Source organism: Acipenser ruthenus, chromosome 4 (genome assembly GCF_902713425.1).
Source record: "Acipenser ruthenus chromosome 4, fAciRut3.2 maternal haplotype, whole genome shotgun sequence".
Classification (NCBI taxonomy): Eukaryota; Metazoa; Chordata; class Actinopteri; order Acipenseriformes; family Acipenseridae; genus Acipenser; species Acipenser ruthenus.
The window spans coordinates 77906060-77920464 of record NC_081192.1 but is presented as its reverse complement, the minus strand read 5'-3'; the positions used below and the strand labels follow the sequence as shown (position 1 = coordinate 77920464).

Sequence of the window (14405 nt, the reverse complement as noted above, 5' to 3'; positions counted from 1 at the left end):
TTTGTGTTTTTTATGTATCTTTTGAAAATAATTTGAAAGGGTTTCCCAAGGTTAATGAAGGGTTGGGCAGAATATTTGTCATGTATGCTTTAGTGTACACAGGGTGCCCCCACCCGTCCAGGGCTCATTGATTCATTATGCAGAAGTCATGTACTCTCAGTGTTTCAAAGCTGCACCTCTGTTAAACATTGGTTTTATTCACTATGGGAAAGACTGTAGAACTGGTAGAAAGAGGTCTGATAATAGCATTTCAGTTTTACAGGTGCTTTTGCTAAAAATACGGCACGTAAAGAATGGTGTTCGTCTGCCGTTCTGCACCTGCTATCAAATTTGCACTTTGCCATCATTAATCCATTAAAATTATATTGAAATGCATTCAAATGAAGAAAAGAGCATGGAATTGGACAGGATGTGGATATAAAACAGGCGCAAACATTATAATGTGATGTAAGGATTTTGCCTTGAACCCTCCAAAAACTTTACAGCTCTTATACAAGGTGCAAACCATTGTAGAAGCCAGTAATTAAGAGCTGTAGAAAAGCACACAAATGGCGCAGAACATGTTCGGAGGAAAAGGGCAAGACGAAGAAGACCCTGCATATTCAATTGCAGGGTCACTGTTTGGGATGCCGGAGGATGTGGAGCATTATCGTCTCACTCCGCAGGTCATCCTAGACCTGATAGCTAAATTGAGGGATGAGCTAGACTCCAGCGTCAATCCAGGGAGCGCTATCCCTGCACATGTGAAAGTGCTGTGTTCTCTGCACTACTTAGCCTCTGGTTCCTTTCAGACCACAGCTGGAATGTATGGAAGGAGTGCCATATCTTTTCCTGAGTGCTAGGAACATTTCTGGATGTCATGCTGAAAAGGGCAGGCCAATACATATCAATTCTGAAGGATACTAGCATAACTGATGTTTCATGCTGAGTGACCTCAGCTCATTCTCAGAAAACACATTTTCCATGTGCCAAGAGGACTTTTCTGCCCTTCCTCTGACATTTGTTTTTTGGTTTGTATTTTCGTGCTCCACAAATGTCAAACAGCAACTACTTGCTCTCTGTACTCTGGGCTGCAAGATCGGAGCGCTCATTGAGCCTCACATTATAATTGCAGATTGTTATTTGTGTGTGTTGAGTAATTTCCATTTCTCTTAAGCTTACATAAGGCTCACTGCAAAATAATTGCTTGGCTGCAATGCAAGTTGCCATTTTGATTTTGTTGCATTGTGTTGGCCCTTTTATGCCCCCTTGTTTATGAACAAATGTGATACAACATAATGCCGTGCTTTGGATTGGATTGTAGACTGCAGATAGAACTTTGATATTGAAACAAGATGAGTTAGGAGTTTTAAAGTCTGGTATAACTAGAGTGAAAAGTGAGTGTGTAATTGTGTATGTGTGAGAGAGGTCTGCAGTTCTAAAGAGGCAAGCAATATTACAATCCAGTTTTTTGTGTCTCTTTAAAAAAGATAAACCAAAATCACTTTACACAAAACTAAAATAATAATAAAAAATAAAAAAATCATTAAATCTCCCAAACACCAAATGTTTTCATCTTATGCAAATAAATAATTTATCCTTAAAGTCCTTATCTCACATAGAAAATCATTTTTTGGCTTTGGGGTCGTACATGGTTTACTTTCATGATCAATTTTATGGCACTGAGAGACGTAAAACTATCAACAATTCCGGAAAATACCGACAACGCACAAAGTTGGAGTGACATCCCTAGAGGAACACATAACAGGTACAGAGGAGAGACATGCATGGCTTCAGACTGTGAAAGCGATCATTACAACTTACTCCGGCGTTTTTAGTAGTCTGTATTACAATAAGGACAGCGGGAGTGTAGTGAAAGAAATTGTGGGGAGGAAGAATAAGTGGTTTGAGGCCCGAATCTGAAGTGTTTTGAACCTCCAGCAGGAGAAAATAACCACGCTGGCATGAGGAATGCGAGCGACACGCCCCCTTGTCGGCAATTTTTATATATATATATATATATATTGTGAGACAGCAGGGAGGGGGTTAAAACCTCTCTGCAGGAAAAACATGTGCGGAAGGCACACTTTTGTGTTGTTTAATTGTTTTATTGATTGATCATTACCTGCACCTGGCTACTATTGAAAATTGGAGCCAGGTGCAAGGTTTATAAGGAGAACAGTCAGTCTGCTCTAGGCTGCTGAGTAGAAGGAAGCAGAAGAGAGGTGCTCTGCTTCCGAGCAGTCGTGAGTAAGTACTGTGTTAAGCCAGCGTGGTTTTTGTGTGTGGGGCAGGTAAACGGTTTAGCCGTCCTGCGTATTAGTAAGGGAAAAATCCAGTTGAGTTAGTGCTCCAAGAGGAGCTAGGTGTTGTTTTGTGTTTGTTTCATTTTGTTTATTAAAAATAGCGCACCAGCGCTTAAAAATCCATTTCATTGTTCTGGGTCGTATTTTTAAAGGGGCAACGAACCCGAGTGAGTTGTGCTTTGTCACATATGGTGGAGAATGCGGGCAGAGTGTGTGGGCACCCCTACGACCCAGAAAATGGATTTTAAAGAATTGATCGTAATGATCAATCGTAACACCGCTGCTCAGAAAGAGCAGACAAAGAAGTGGAGACAGGAGTGGGGGCTACCGGATCCGGAGCCGACAGAGCTAGACCTGCTACTCCAAAAGTGGGAGCAAGCAAGAGGTACCCTGCTGACTCCAGCTCCAGAGCCCAGAGAGGAGGAGCCGCCGCTTCCGGAGCCCAGAGGGGAGGAGCCGCCGCTTCCGGAGCCCAGAGGGGAGGAGCCGCCGCTTCCGGAGCCCAGAGGGGAGGAGCCGCCGCTTCCGGAGCCCAGAGGGGAGGAGCCGCCGCTTCCGGAGCCCAGAGGGGAGGAGCCGCCGCTTCCGGAGCCCAGAGGGGAGGAGCCCAGAGGGGAGGAGGTGAAAAGCATACCTCCACCACAGCCCCGACCACCACCCCTACAGCCCAGTTCGGCGCCGCTGCGTCCAGTCCCTCACCCCATGCTCCTGGACACCCTGCCGGTCTACCTGGACCTCCCTGTGCTGGACCTAGAGCCCAGGAGTCTGCAGCACTGGCCACAGCTCTGCCCCTGGTTACCTGCTCCGCTCTCCCCGAGCACCCAGACGTCGCTGGGCTGCTGCCAGACGTCGCTGAGGCTCCCCCTGTTAGCTGCTTCGCTCCCCCTGGGTGATCGGACATCACTGCGCCAGTTCCCAGGGGAAGACCTGTGTCCACTGCGGCATCCTCCAGTGCCCCGGCCTACGCTTCGGTCGGCCCTGTTAGCCCGGTGGGGTCCCGTGTCGCCGGTTTGCGGACCCTTCCTGGCAGCGCCGGAAGGACCGACCCATCCTCAAGCCCGCCCGTGGAAGAGGGCGGCAATGGACATTGCTGGACTTGAGGCTGGGTGGTCTTTTAAGGGTGGAGGGAGGTGGCCGTGGTATGGCCGGTGTCTTGAAAAGACATGGGGGGGGATGTGTGAGACAGCAGGGAGGGGGTTAAAACCTCTCTGCAGGAAAAACATGTGCGGAAGGCACACTTTTGTGTTGTTTAATTGTTTTATTGATTGATCATTACCTGCACCTGGCTACTATTGAAAATTGGAGCCAGGTGCAAGGTTTATAAGGAGAACAGTCAGTCTGCTCTAGGCTGCTGAGTAGAAGGAAGCAGAAGAGAGGTGCTCTGCTTCCGAGCAGTCGTGAGTAAGTACTGTGTTAAGCCAGCGTGGTTTTTGTGTGTGGGGCAGGTAAACGGTTTAGCCGTCCTGCGTATTAGTAAGGGAAAAATCCAGTTGAGTTAGTGCTCCAAGAGGAGCTAGGTGTTGTTTTGTGTTTGTTTCATTTTGTTTATTAAAAATAGCGCACCAGCGCTTAAAAATCCATTTCATTGTTCTGGGTCGTATTTTTAAAGGGGCAACGAACCCGAGTGAGTTGTGCTTTGTCACAATATATATATATATATGATGAGTCCGCTTTTTCCCACACTGCGGACTCATCATGCAGCCACCCAAGAGCTACAGCGGCGGAAGACAACGCAGTTCTCGGGCAGTTTACAGGCAAGCCCGCAAGCGCCCGGCCAGACTACAGTGCGCGGTGAGCCGAGGACACCCTGGCCGACCTAAGCCTCCCTCACCCCGGGCGACTCTCAGCCAATTGTGTGCCGCTCCCCGGGAACTCCCGTCCCTCGGTCGGCTGTTGAATAGGCTATAGAGCACATCCTGCACTCCAGGTGGAGCGCTTAGTTTTACTGGATGCGCCACTCCCAGGGTGGCAATTCTGAATGTTGTTCTAACCCCGGCTAGCAGTCCATGTATGGCAATAATACATGTGTATTTCTATATTTGGTTTGTTGTACCATTTATATCTTGCAAATAGTGTTTAACGTTTCCCATCCACTTCAATAATAAAGCATTTAATATTAGTGAAATTAAACAGGCCTAACCTTCTAAACGGCCATACCCAGTAATGTGCATATGAACATTACATTAAAGATAACATTGAAAATCAAAAGCTTACCTAAAAAAGCTGTATGAGTGGATTCATTCTTTTGATTTCTGCATCAGAAATCTTGAGCATGTAATGTGTTTGTACTGGTTTATAATACTCTGACGTTACTGTTTTTATTAAGTCCGCAATATGAAAGCCGTGCTCATGTTTATTTTCTTTGGGTAGTTTTGGGCCATGGAGTTTATTTGATAACGGTATATTGAATAAGAATAAGAATATCTAACGTCTGAAAAAACAAATGCAACACTTGCAGAGAACAGATTATGCGCAGTGGATAGCCTAGTAGTATTGAGCACTAGTGCACAGGGTGAAACAATATCTATGGTAATCATTTTTATGTCTGTATGAAGTGTCTTATAGATGCAGCTATTTAAAAATGTATTTTGTATTGTATTTATGTATTTTTTAAAAGTAAACTGTACAAAATTGTTTTATTAAGGCTGGTAAAAAAAAAAAAAAAGATTGCTTCCGCAATTACTTGATGATTGTCTTCGTGAACAGCTGTCTTTGTAAAGGTCTGCATGTGTTTGTGAACTTGTGTACCAGTGTCTTACAAAAGAGAAAAAATAAAAAATTGTACCTGCCAGAAACCAACAAACAAAAGCTTTAGTCTCCGTGTTCCGTGTTGTACGAAGTGATCATTGCATTGTGCACTGACGAACTCGTTGGTTTACTTTCACGGAATACAGTACTTTTTTTCATGCAATGCATTCCCTTGAGTATCTGAGGTGAAATGTATTTTTGACACCATTTAACCATCACAAAATAGTCCTGCATGTATGACCGTTTTGTTTGTGCCATAGACATATGCATGCATGTTTATGGTTTATAGTTTATGTTCCCTTTCAATCTCGAAATGTCAACCATTACGAATTGGGAAATGACCGACGTGTCACAGGCCCTGAGCACATATTTAAAAAGCTGCCCGATAGGCCCCGTGTGACCACGTGTCTGTTTGCATTCTGGAACAAGACGCTAAATCACACAGCAACCTTTGCCATTTGATTCCTCACTCCAAATTGAGCAGACGTGTTTTTACTTGCTCCATTTTTGTAAGAATCTTTTTCTCTTCGGAGACTGTTTTGGTATGAAAGTACCTCGCTATTCCTCCTTGGAAACTGGCTTACCTCTTCCTTTGGATGCTAGGGATGTGATTTAGACTATAAAGCTACTCCCCCTGCACCCACTCCTGCTTTTGGGGTACTGGAGACCCTCCCCCCCCCCCCCCCAGAGCAGTCTCAGCTGATTGGGGAGGAGCAGTCCTGAATGTGAAAGTGTGTTGGGGATATTGAGACCTGTAGAGTTGTCACCTGCCAATATAAATATTATTTAGGTTTTATTTATTTTAAATGTAAATTGTTGCATTCTAACCAGATGGCCACTGAAAAAAAAAAAAAAAAAACTTCTGCATTTACTTTTTTCTTCTGACTGCTTCCTGAAATGACACCAGCCTCATTAAGTTAAAAAACAAAAAACAAAAAAAACAAACTACAAGACAGTTTTACAAAGTGATTTACATGGTTTAATTTCAGGATAGTTTGAAGTGTGTAGATCAACATTTAATAATGCACAAGAGCAGCAGAAAAGCACTGTATCTTCATTTACACACCACTGTCGAATCAGCACAACTCAATTAAGGGGATAACCTACAGTCACTGTCACTGTCTTCAATTTATGATAAATGATAGTTTTAATAAAAAAGTTAAAAAAAAAAAAAAAAACAACAAAAAACAAGTGTGCTCTGGTCAGCTTTTTATAAGCAATTTTCATTACTGCCCATCATAAATTAAGCAATGTGTTCTGATAACAAACATTAATTAAAAAAAAAAAAGAAAATATTTTCTCACTACACAATCCCATTACCTGTAGCAGAGCACCTTATATTGAGTTTGATAGAATAAAAAAAAAAAAAACTGAACTAAAAAAACTGAACTATGTAATGTTTTTTCAAAATCAGAAAAAAAACAGTATGGCATACCACGAGTTACAGCGCACATTTCTTATTCCACTTTTCATTGTTAGCAGCTGATTTTGGAGCTGTCATCCAAGCAAAAAAAGAATTACTGTCTTTTGTAAATTTTACATATGTACTTCTCTTTTTTTTTTTTTTTTTTTTAATGTATGCAACTTCAAATGTACAACAGATTTTCCAACCCGGTATCATTTGTGTCTTTGCCGTAACTGCAGAAATATTTGGTTATTTGGTCATGTTTCCTCATTCTTTCATTTGCTTTTGACTCCTGTTCCGAAACACACATAAGGCAGTTCAAGATATGGAACATTTCAATATTAAAACTAAAAGATTCTGTCTCTGTGACTAGCGAAAACGTATTGTCAGATAACATGCTTCAAATGAAAAAAACAGCAAGTTTGACAGTCATTTAAATTTAATTTGAACAACTGTGTTAACAGGGAGGGGAGGGCAGCATTTTGGAGAGAGAGAGAGAGAGAAAGAATACTGTAAGACATTAAATGTTTGCTGGCAAGAAATATATACTAATTTAGCATTTATTAAAAATAAGCAAAATATACGTGCCGCAACATGTTCATAATTACTCAATTCAGTTTATATACAGTATGTTTACTCGCATAAACATTTGTTGCTGTAAATATGTCCACAGTGAGACATCTGTAAAATAAAGCTGCTGCAGATATTTCCTGTCTTACAGTATTCTTTTACATATTGGGACCAACTTGAGGCTTCTTCAGTCAAGTACTCCACATCTTTCACAATAGAAGTCAAAACACAATACCTGCAAGTGAAACATTTCACTCCATATTTCAAGCTAGATATTGAACCAGCAACCCGTGCAAACTGTAATATATACTGGCCTTTATTTGCTTTTTAAAAATAGAAAGGCTGAGCATTGTCATTTTCTTCATGGCGAGTGTCAAGGACAATGCTGCAGGACTCGAGACAGTGGCTTATCCATTGACGTCTTTCTTTAATATCTTTCTGTTTTCAATATGAAACATTTTTATACACTATAAATCAGATTCTAACATGTACTTGGATTTGCTCAATGCTTCTTTTAAAAGGTTGTTACGCAGATTTTCTTTTAAATTATTTCTTCCTCTGACTGTTGAAATCTCAGTCCATTGTTACCCGGCATGCTTCACTTCAATATCACGTGATAACCTTCACTGTTTTCTGCTGTTGGGGGGGGGGGGGGGGGCAAAAAGAAAGTATAGTTAACAAATTAAGTTGTTAACAATTGTTTTGCTGAATAAATAAGTATTTATTTTTTGTCTTTCAGTGTATCCAACTGAAGATCATAGTCTAGTTGTGCAAGATTAATAAATATTATTATCAAATAAATATTTACCTTTCACTGTGCTGATTAAAAAACAGCTTTCATCTTGAAAGTTGCACACCATCTGAAAGAGACAATTAAAATGTTTTTTTCCCCACAAACTTCTCTTGCACTGGGTATTATTTTTAAGATTTGCACACATCAATTCATAACATTTTAAGATTTGCACACATCAATTCAAAACATTTTAAGGCTCTGCAGTGACTATGTCAGTCAAATAGTTAGTTTTAACCAGGAACAGTTACAGGTCCTGCTTTGTGAGCAAACAATAATGAAGTTTCCTTTGGGTCTAAAAAAAGGTACCAGATCATTAAATCCTATATTATAAAAGTTCCTTACAGAAACAGGTATCTTTAATGGATTTAACAACAACACAAAAGCATATGACTGTACCTGATCACTGACGAGTATATGTATGCCCGTTGGACCCTGTCTATAAACCTGGATAATCTGATTCAAGGAGATATTAAAAACGGAGGCAATCTTCCTGGTAAGCTCTGCTGCAGTCATCTCCTCCAAGTAGAGAGCATGATACACTGAGAAAAAGAGAAAAAAAAATGAATTAAAAAAATAAAATACAAAAAATAATGAAGTGAAAGGATTGTCACAGGAATGGCAGTGAATGGCAGGGCAGGATTGAGGTGCACTCTTAAAGCAGTGTCATAAGGAGGGAAATGCTGCATAGAATTCAGACAGTGCTATTGTCTAATCTGTCACAAGCACCATGGACTAAAAAAGAAGAGATTAAAAAAAGTAAATAAATAAAAAATCCCCCCTCTGCATTTGTTATTTAGTTTTTGTAATCTCCTTAAATGTCAACTGTACTACTGATACTTTACACCAGAGTTTTGCAATCTACCTATAGGCTCTAATAAAAAAAATAATGAATCTAACTGAAACTTCCCATTAGAGAGAGAGGCCTGGCATTGCATCTCATCAGACAGTTTGCTGAAGTTTTGTGTGTTCTTGGTTAGAGGAAGTCTCATGCAGTCATTCAGGTGAGCATCAGTCATTGTTGATCTGTATTTTGATTTTACTATTTTCATGCTTGAAAATGCAGACTCACAGAGGTAAGTGGAGCCAAAAAATAATTTTACATATAGTGCAACCTTCTTTATTTCTGGGTATTTTGCTGTACTGACCAGTGCCCAAAAATTAGCATCTGAAGCTCTGTATTTTAGTTGGATGTCATTTTGAATGGTGGTTATTTCATTTTCAAGATCTGCCTTGTCAAGGTTAAACACTGACCCAATTTGTTCTGCAATTTCACCATCAACCGTCATGAATGGAAAAGATATGAAGGTGGCTACCGGCTCCAGATGTTTGAAATCCGAAGCGTCTTTCAAATTCTGCTTGAATTCTTTCCAAGTGAGAGGTGTATTTTTCAAAAGATGAGAGGTTCCCTTATGTTTTTCTACTTCTTCACTCATGCTTGGAAAATGTTTCAGGTTCTTTTTTTGAAGTTGTGTTATCCACAGTTTCAATTTTTCTTGGAAGGTTTCCACTGAGCTTATCATTTCAGTAATGCCTTTCTGTGTTCCCTGAAGTTCAATGTTTAATTCGTTCAGTCATGCCATCAGGTCAATCAGAAAAGCCAGCGCTAAAAGCCACACCACGTTTTTGGTGGTGTTCATTTCTAGATTCTAAAAAAAATCTTTATTTGTGGCAGAAGATCTCTGAATCGTTGCAGTACTTTCACCCTGCTTAACCATCTCACGTCTGTGTGTTGTAGTAGGGCACCATACTGTGCATCAATTTCGTCAAGTAAAGTTTTGAACAGCCTTCTCTGCTGTGGTCCTGAACAAATTTAATTTACAACTTTAACAACAAAGTCCATAACATCGTTCATGTTTAGAATTTTTCCACACAGAGCTTGTTGGTGTATGATGCAGTGATAATTCAGGAACGGGGGGAAATCAGGGTCCCTTTTGCAGAGCGAGATAAACCCATTGATCGAACCAATCATAGCAGGTGCTATTACTGTATTTTTTAAAGGGAGCATAAACATCCCATCCTCTAGTTTTTTCCTTCAACGGAATTATTGTCAGTAGTTCCTCCTTACACTGCAATCAGCGAAAACCATTCTAATGAATACACCCAGCTGGGATGTGTCAACATCAACCGATTCAAACTGTAGCAAATTTTTAACTGAAACGAGACATCTTCTGACACGGATTCAATCCGGCGAGTTACTGAGTTCCCCGAAAGCTGAATATCCTTGATGGCGGATATTATTTCTGATCTGTTTTTTAAACTGTCGAACAATGCATCTGCTGCTTCAAGAAAAGCTTCTTCAAAAAGCTTGCCCTCTTCAAATGGTTTATTTTGTTTCAAATTTCTGATACAAAATGAAGCAACTGTTGCTGCCTTGGATTTAGTGGTTTGCTTGGTGAACATTGACTGCTGAGCCTTTAATAGTGATTTAAGTTCTCTTACCTTCTTTTTTCGGAGCTCTGTTTTAATTGGAAAGTCTTCATCGTAGTATATATGAACCATTTTAAAGTGTCTTTCAACATTTCCCTTTTTTGCCAGAGCCAAGTGTACATTGCAAATTAAACAAATGCATTTGTCATTCACTGTGGTAAAAAAATACTGTCTGGAAATAAGGCAAAAAAGTTGTTGTTGTTTATTTTTCCCAACAAATTTTAGTAATTTTCTATTGTTTCTAACTTGAGAAAGTAAATAGTAAAATGAAAGCATACATTATAAAATAAATATTGATTTATTTTAGTGTTTTTTTTTTTAATGTTTCATGATCTACTCTAAGGCTTTGAGATCGACCAGTAGCTCGCGATCAACAGGTTGGGACCCCTGCTTTACACAAATAAAAAGCTGCTGCATTTTAGCGCCCTCTGGTGGAAGAAACAGGACAAATGCAGTTGTCATGTCCAATAATGGGTTAACAGCAGTTTATATCAGTTAACTGGGTTTCATTTTAATAGGCAAGATCTTTCTATCCCCACAGACATATAATCAATCATGTTTAACAATATAGGACCCCATAATGGTCAATGAACACATGTTTATTCTTGAGGCTATTTCTTTTTAAGAAGATCAACACAGATGCTCTTGACCGTCTTAAGATTTAAACAGCAAGAAGTAAACAGACCGGATTAGGATGTGCGCACATAGTGATCTCTACTTTAACCACAGATGCGTCTTTAAATTTGGGAAGAAAGTCAAAATCAGGGGAATAAATGAAGGTACGTCAATCAGAAAGGGCTTACGCTTTCCAACTCTGGTCAAACTGGCAAGGGAAATGTTACGTATAGTGATGCTGTTTTCTGTTATGTGGAATGTAATAAACGAGAACCAGAACTGAGGTTTATTTCATTTTATTGTACAATGCCCCCTTTTTTTAAAAATGTAGTCGTTGCCAATTATTTTTATTATTTTCACCCAATTTGGAATGGCCAATTATTTATTACGGTCAGCTCACCGCTACCACCCCTGCGCTGACTCGGGAGGGCGAAGACGAACACACGCTGTCCTCCGAAGCGTGTGCCGTCAAGCCGACCGCTTTTTTTCACACTGCAGACTCATCATGCAGCCACCCAAGAGCTACAGCGTCGGAGGACAACGCAGCTCTCGGGCAGCTACAGGCAAGCCCGTAGGCGCCCGGCCAGACTACAGGGGTCGCTGGTGCGCGGTGAGCCGAGGACACCCTGACCGACCTAACCCTCCATCCCCCCGGGTGACGCTCGGCCAATTGTGCGCCGCCCCTTGGGAGCTCCCGTCCTCGATCGGCAAAGGAATAGCCTGGATTAGAACTCGCGACTTGCAGGCTACAGAGCGCATCCTGCACTCACGTGGAGCGCCTTTACTGGATGCGCCACTCGGGAGCCCCGACAATGCCCCCTTTTTTCACGTTTATTTTATTTGAAGTGTTTATTCAAAGTTAAATGACAATTTTCACTTGTTCAGCAAAAAAAAAAGGAATTAATGACATTATTACTATATGAAAATGTGTCATTTTGTTTATTGTAAAGAAATGGTGATGGCAGGGACTTAACCAAAAAACATGCGATGTCTACTTTACGTACAGTTCCTGCCTGAAATACACACAAGAATTTTTTTTTTTTTTTTTCCTTAAACTACCTGGTTTTGCAGTTAATTAAGTGGGGGCCTGAATTCTTCTGGGGTATTTTCTTAATTTAATAGTGTTACATATAATGGCTTTGATTACGTTTAGCAAATGAATGAATAATCTAATACTTGTCTGAATTTTCAATGGATATCCGAACATGGAAATACCATGTTTGTCCCAGCACTACTTTGTGGAATTATAACCTACCATATATTGCACTATTGCTGTGTTCTCCATTCTCAGTCTCTTGCTGGTTTTCCAGCTGTGAAAGAGTTTCTGGTTGCGTTGTTTCCTGACGGACATAGATAGTCAAGCGTGGCCTAACAGACCTGCAAGGAACAAAGGAAACTTAAGAACTACAGGGGAAAAAAACTAAACAAAACCAAACACACATAGCCCAATACTGATGTGTGGCTCTAAAACAGCATGTAGTGAACAATCTTAACAACTTTCTGAAACAATACAATGGCTTTTTTGCCCATTCTATATACAAAAAATTACCACATCATTACACATGCCGCTTGTTTTTGTTTTGTTACCTCAGGTTAAAATCCACAGCATTCAAAACTGCAGACTAGGGTTGTCACGATACCGGAATTTTGAACTTCGATATGAAACCAGTTCAGTTTCACGATACTCGATACCTTTTCAATACCACGGCAAAAAAAAAAAAAAAAACATCTGAACACGCAAAATAAGAGAACATTCCTTTAATAAAAGGTAAACAATCTTGACTCTAGGTCAAATGGTGCAGGTGCAGTAAATGTAATTTGCATATTATCACTTAAGAAAATGTTTTGTGTAGGACTATGATTGACTGGCCCTTTAATAGTTCTGTTTGTTTTTGGTAGTGAAATAAAGAGGATGACGTAAAACTACAAAGTGGATGAATTTGAGATTTTTATTAAGTGAGTCAGGTGAGTGCTTTGTACATTATTGATGGAGAAAAGTTCTCAAAGTTTTTACTGTTATTATATTTGTGCTTGTAACTGTGGCTACAGGGGTTTCAGGTGAGTACTACATCTGGAATAAATCAGCACAAACTGGGGGTTCAGAAAATAAAAAAAAATCCATTGTTTGATTTGATACCCACAAAATTTAGTACAGAAATGTAGGGCAGCAGTGTGGAGTAGTGGTTAGGGCTCTGGACTCTTGACCGGAGGGTTGTGTGTTAAATCCCAGGTGGGGACACAGCTGCTGTACCCTTGAGCAAGGTACTTTACCTAGATTGATCCAGTAAAAACCCAACTGTATAAACGGGTAACTGTATGTAAAAATAATGATATCTTGTAATAACTGTAAGTCACTCTGGATAAGGGCGTCTGCTAATAAATAATAATAATAAACAAAAACAGGATGAAAATAAAATACGCTTTTTAGAAAAAAAGAACATTGTCAATAAATATTTTTTTCAGTGCTCCGAGTAGAAAAAAATGTACTTTACAATCAAACTTCAACTTTTTCATGCGTTCCCATGACATGTTTCTTCAAGCCTCTTGTCATACAAACACTTCTATTTCAATGTCATTTAAAAAAAAAATATATACATATATATTTTGCTTGTTTAAAGAAATGAGCTAACTAGCAAAGCTACGGATGTATTAGCTTAGCTAGCTTGCTTGCTTGCCTGTTATCTGTAACATTAATGTGAAGGCAGACAAATACTATCTATCACTCCAACGTAGAGCACAACACCGTACACATTAGCGCCAAGTTATCTAGCTTGCTTTCTTAATTTCACATTTCCACATCGTTTTCATTGAGGACGTGTATTTAACTTATATATGTGATGCATTCATTCAATAATCTACGCTGTCGCTAACCTGTCTGAATTATTTGAAGAGGTCAGGGTGCCTGTCCGCCAAATGCTTCGCTAAATTTGAGGTGTTGCCTCCTTTTGTTTGTACCGTCTTAAAGCACCGTTTGCATATGGGCTTGGGTGGATCTTTTGCTTTGCCCTGCTCATTCGCTTCATAAGCGAAATACTTCAGCACTCCTGCTGTTCTCTTTCTAAGAGCGCGGGCCACTGAGCTTGTGTGCCTCCCATCTTAACCTTTTACTCCTGAATCCTGGCTGTTTCGTTGTCATTGTTTCCACCTGGAGTGTATGGTGTCCCTGCGCATACAAAAGGGAAGCTTTATTTATTTTTATTTATTTATTTATTTTTTTAGTAAATCGACTCCGTCTTTTACATGAAGGACGCAAACACGCAATTTTCATTATACAAGTAGAGTGCTCCGATACTTTGTTTTTCGGTATTACCGAATGCATAATTAATGAAGCTCAGAACCGTTTTAGAAATTTGGTATCGCGGTAGTATCAACGTATCGGTATTTTTGACAACCCTACTGCAGACCAAAGTATTAAAATGAAAGAGCTGTGATGTTCCAAGCTAAAATCCAAAACATTCGATGACTTAGTTTAACACTTTTTTTTTGCTATTAAATATTTGTCTTCAGACACTCTATCAACACCCATAATCTAAAAAACAATAAAGTAAAACAGACACCCTTC

General features: G+C 40.0%; 1 protein-coding gene across 4 annotated transcripts in view; it reads right to left on the bottom strand.

Moving 5' to 3' along the window:
* Window positions 1-6581: 6581 nt before the first annotated feature.
* Window positions 6582-14405, bottom strand: part of ubp1 (upstream binding protein 1) — a 43506-nt gene continuing 35682 nt past the window's right edge. For all 4 annotated transcript variants that reach the window (XM_033999801.3, XM_059022870.1, XM_033999804.3 and 1 more), the window contains 4 exons: window positions 12099-12220; window positions 8198-8340; window positions 7817-7868; window positions 6582-7644 (listed from right to left, as the gene is read on the bottom strand). In XM_033999801.3, coding sequence (XP_033855692.3) covers window positions 7607-7644; window positions 7817-7868; window positions 8198-8340; window positions 12099-12220 — 355 coding nt within the window. In that variant the 3' untranslated portion in view covers window positions 6582-7606. The remainder of the gene's footprint in view (window positions 7645-7816; window positions 7869-8197; window positions 8341-12098; window positions 12221-14405) is intronic.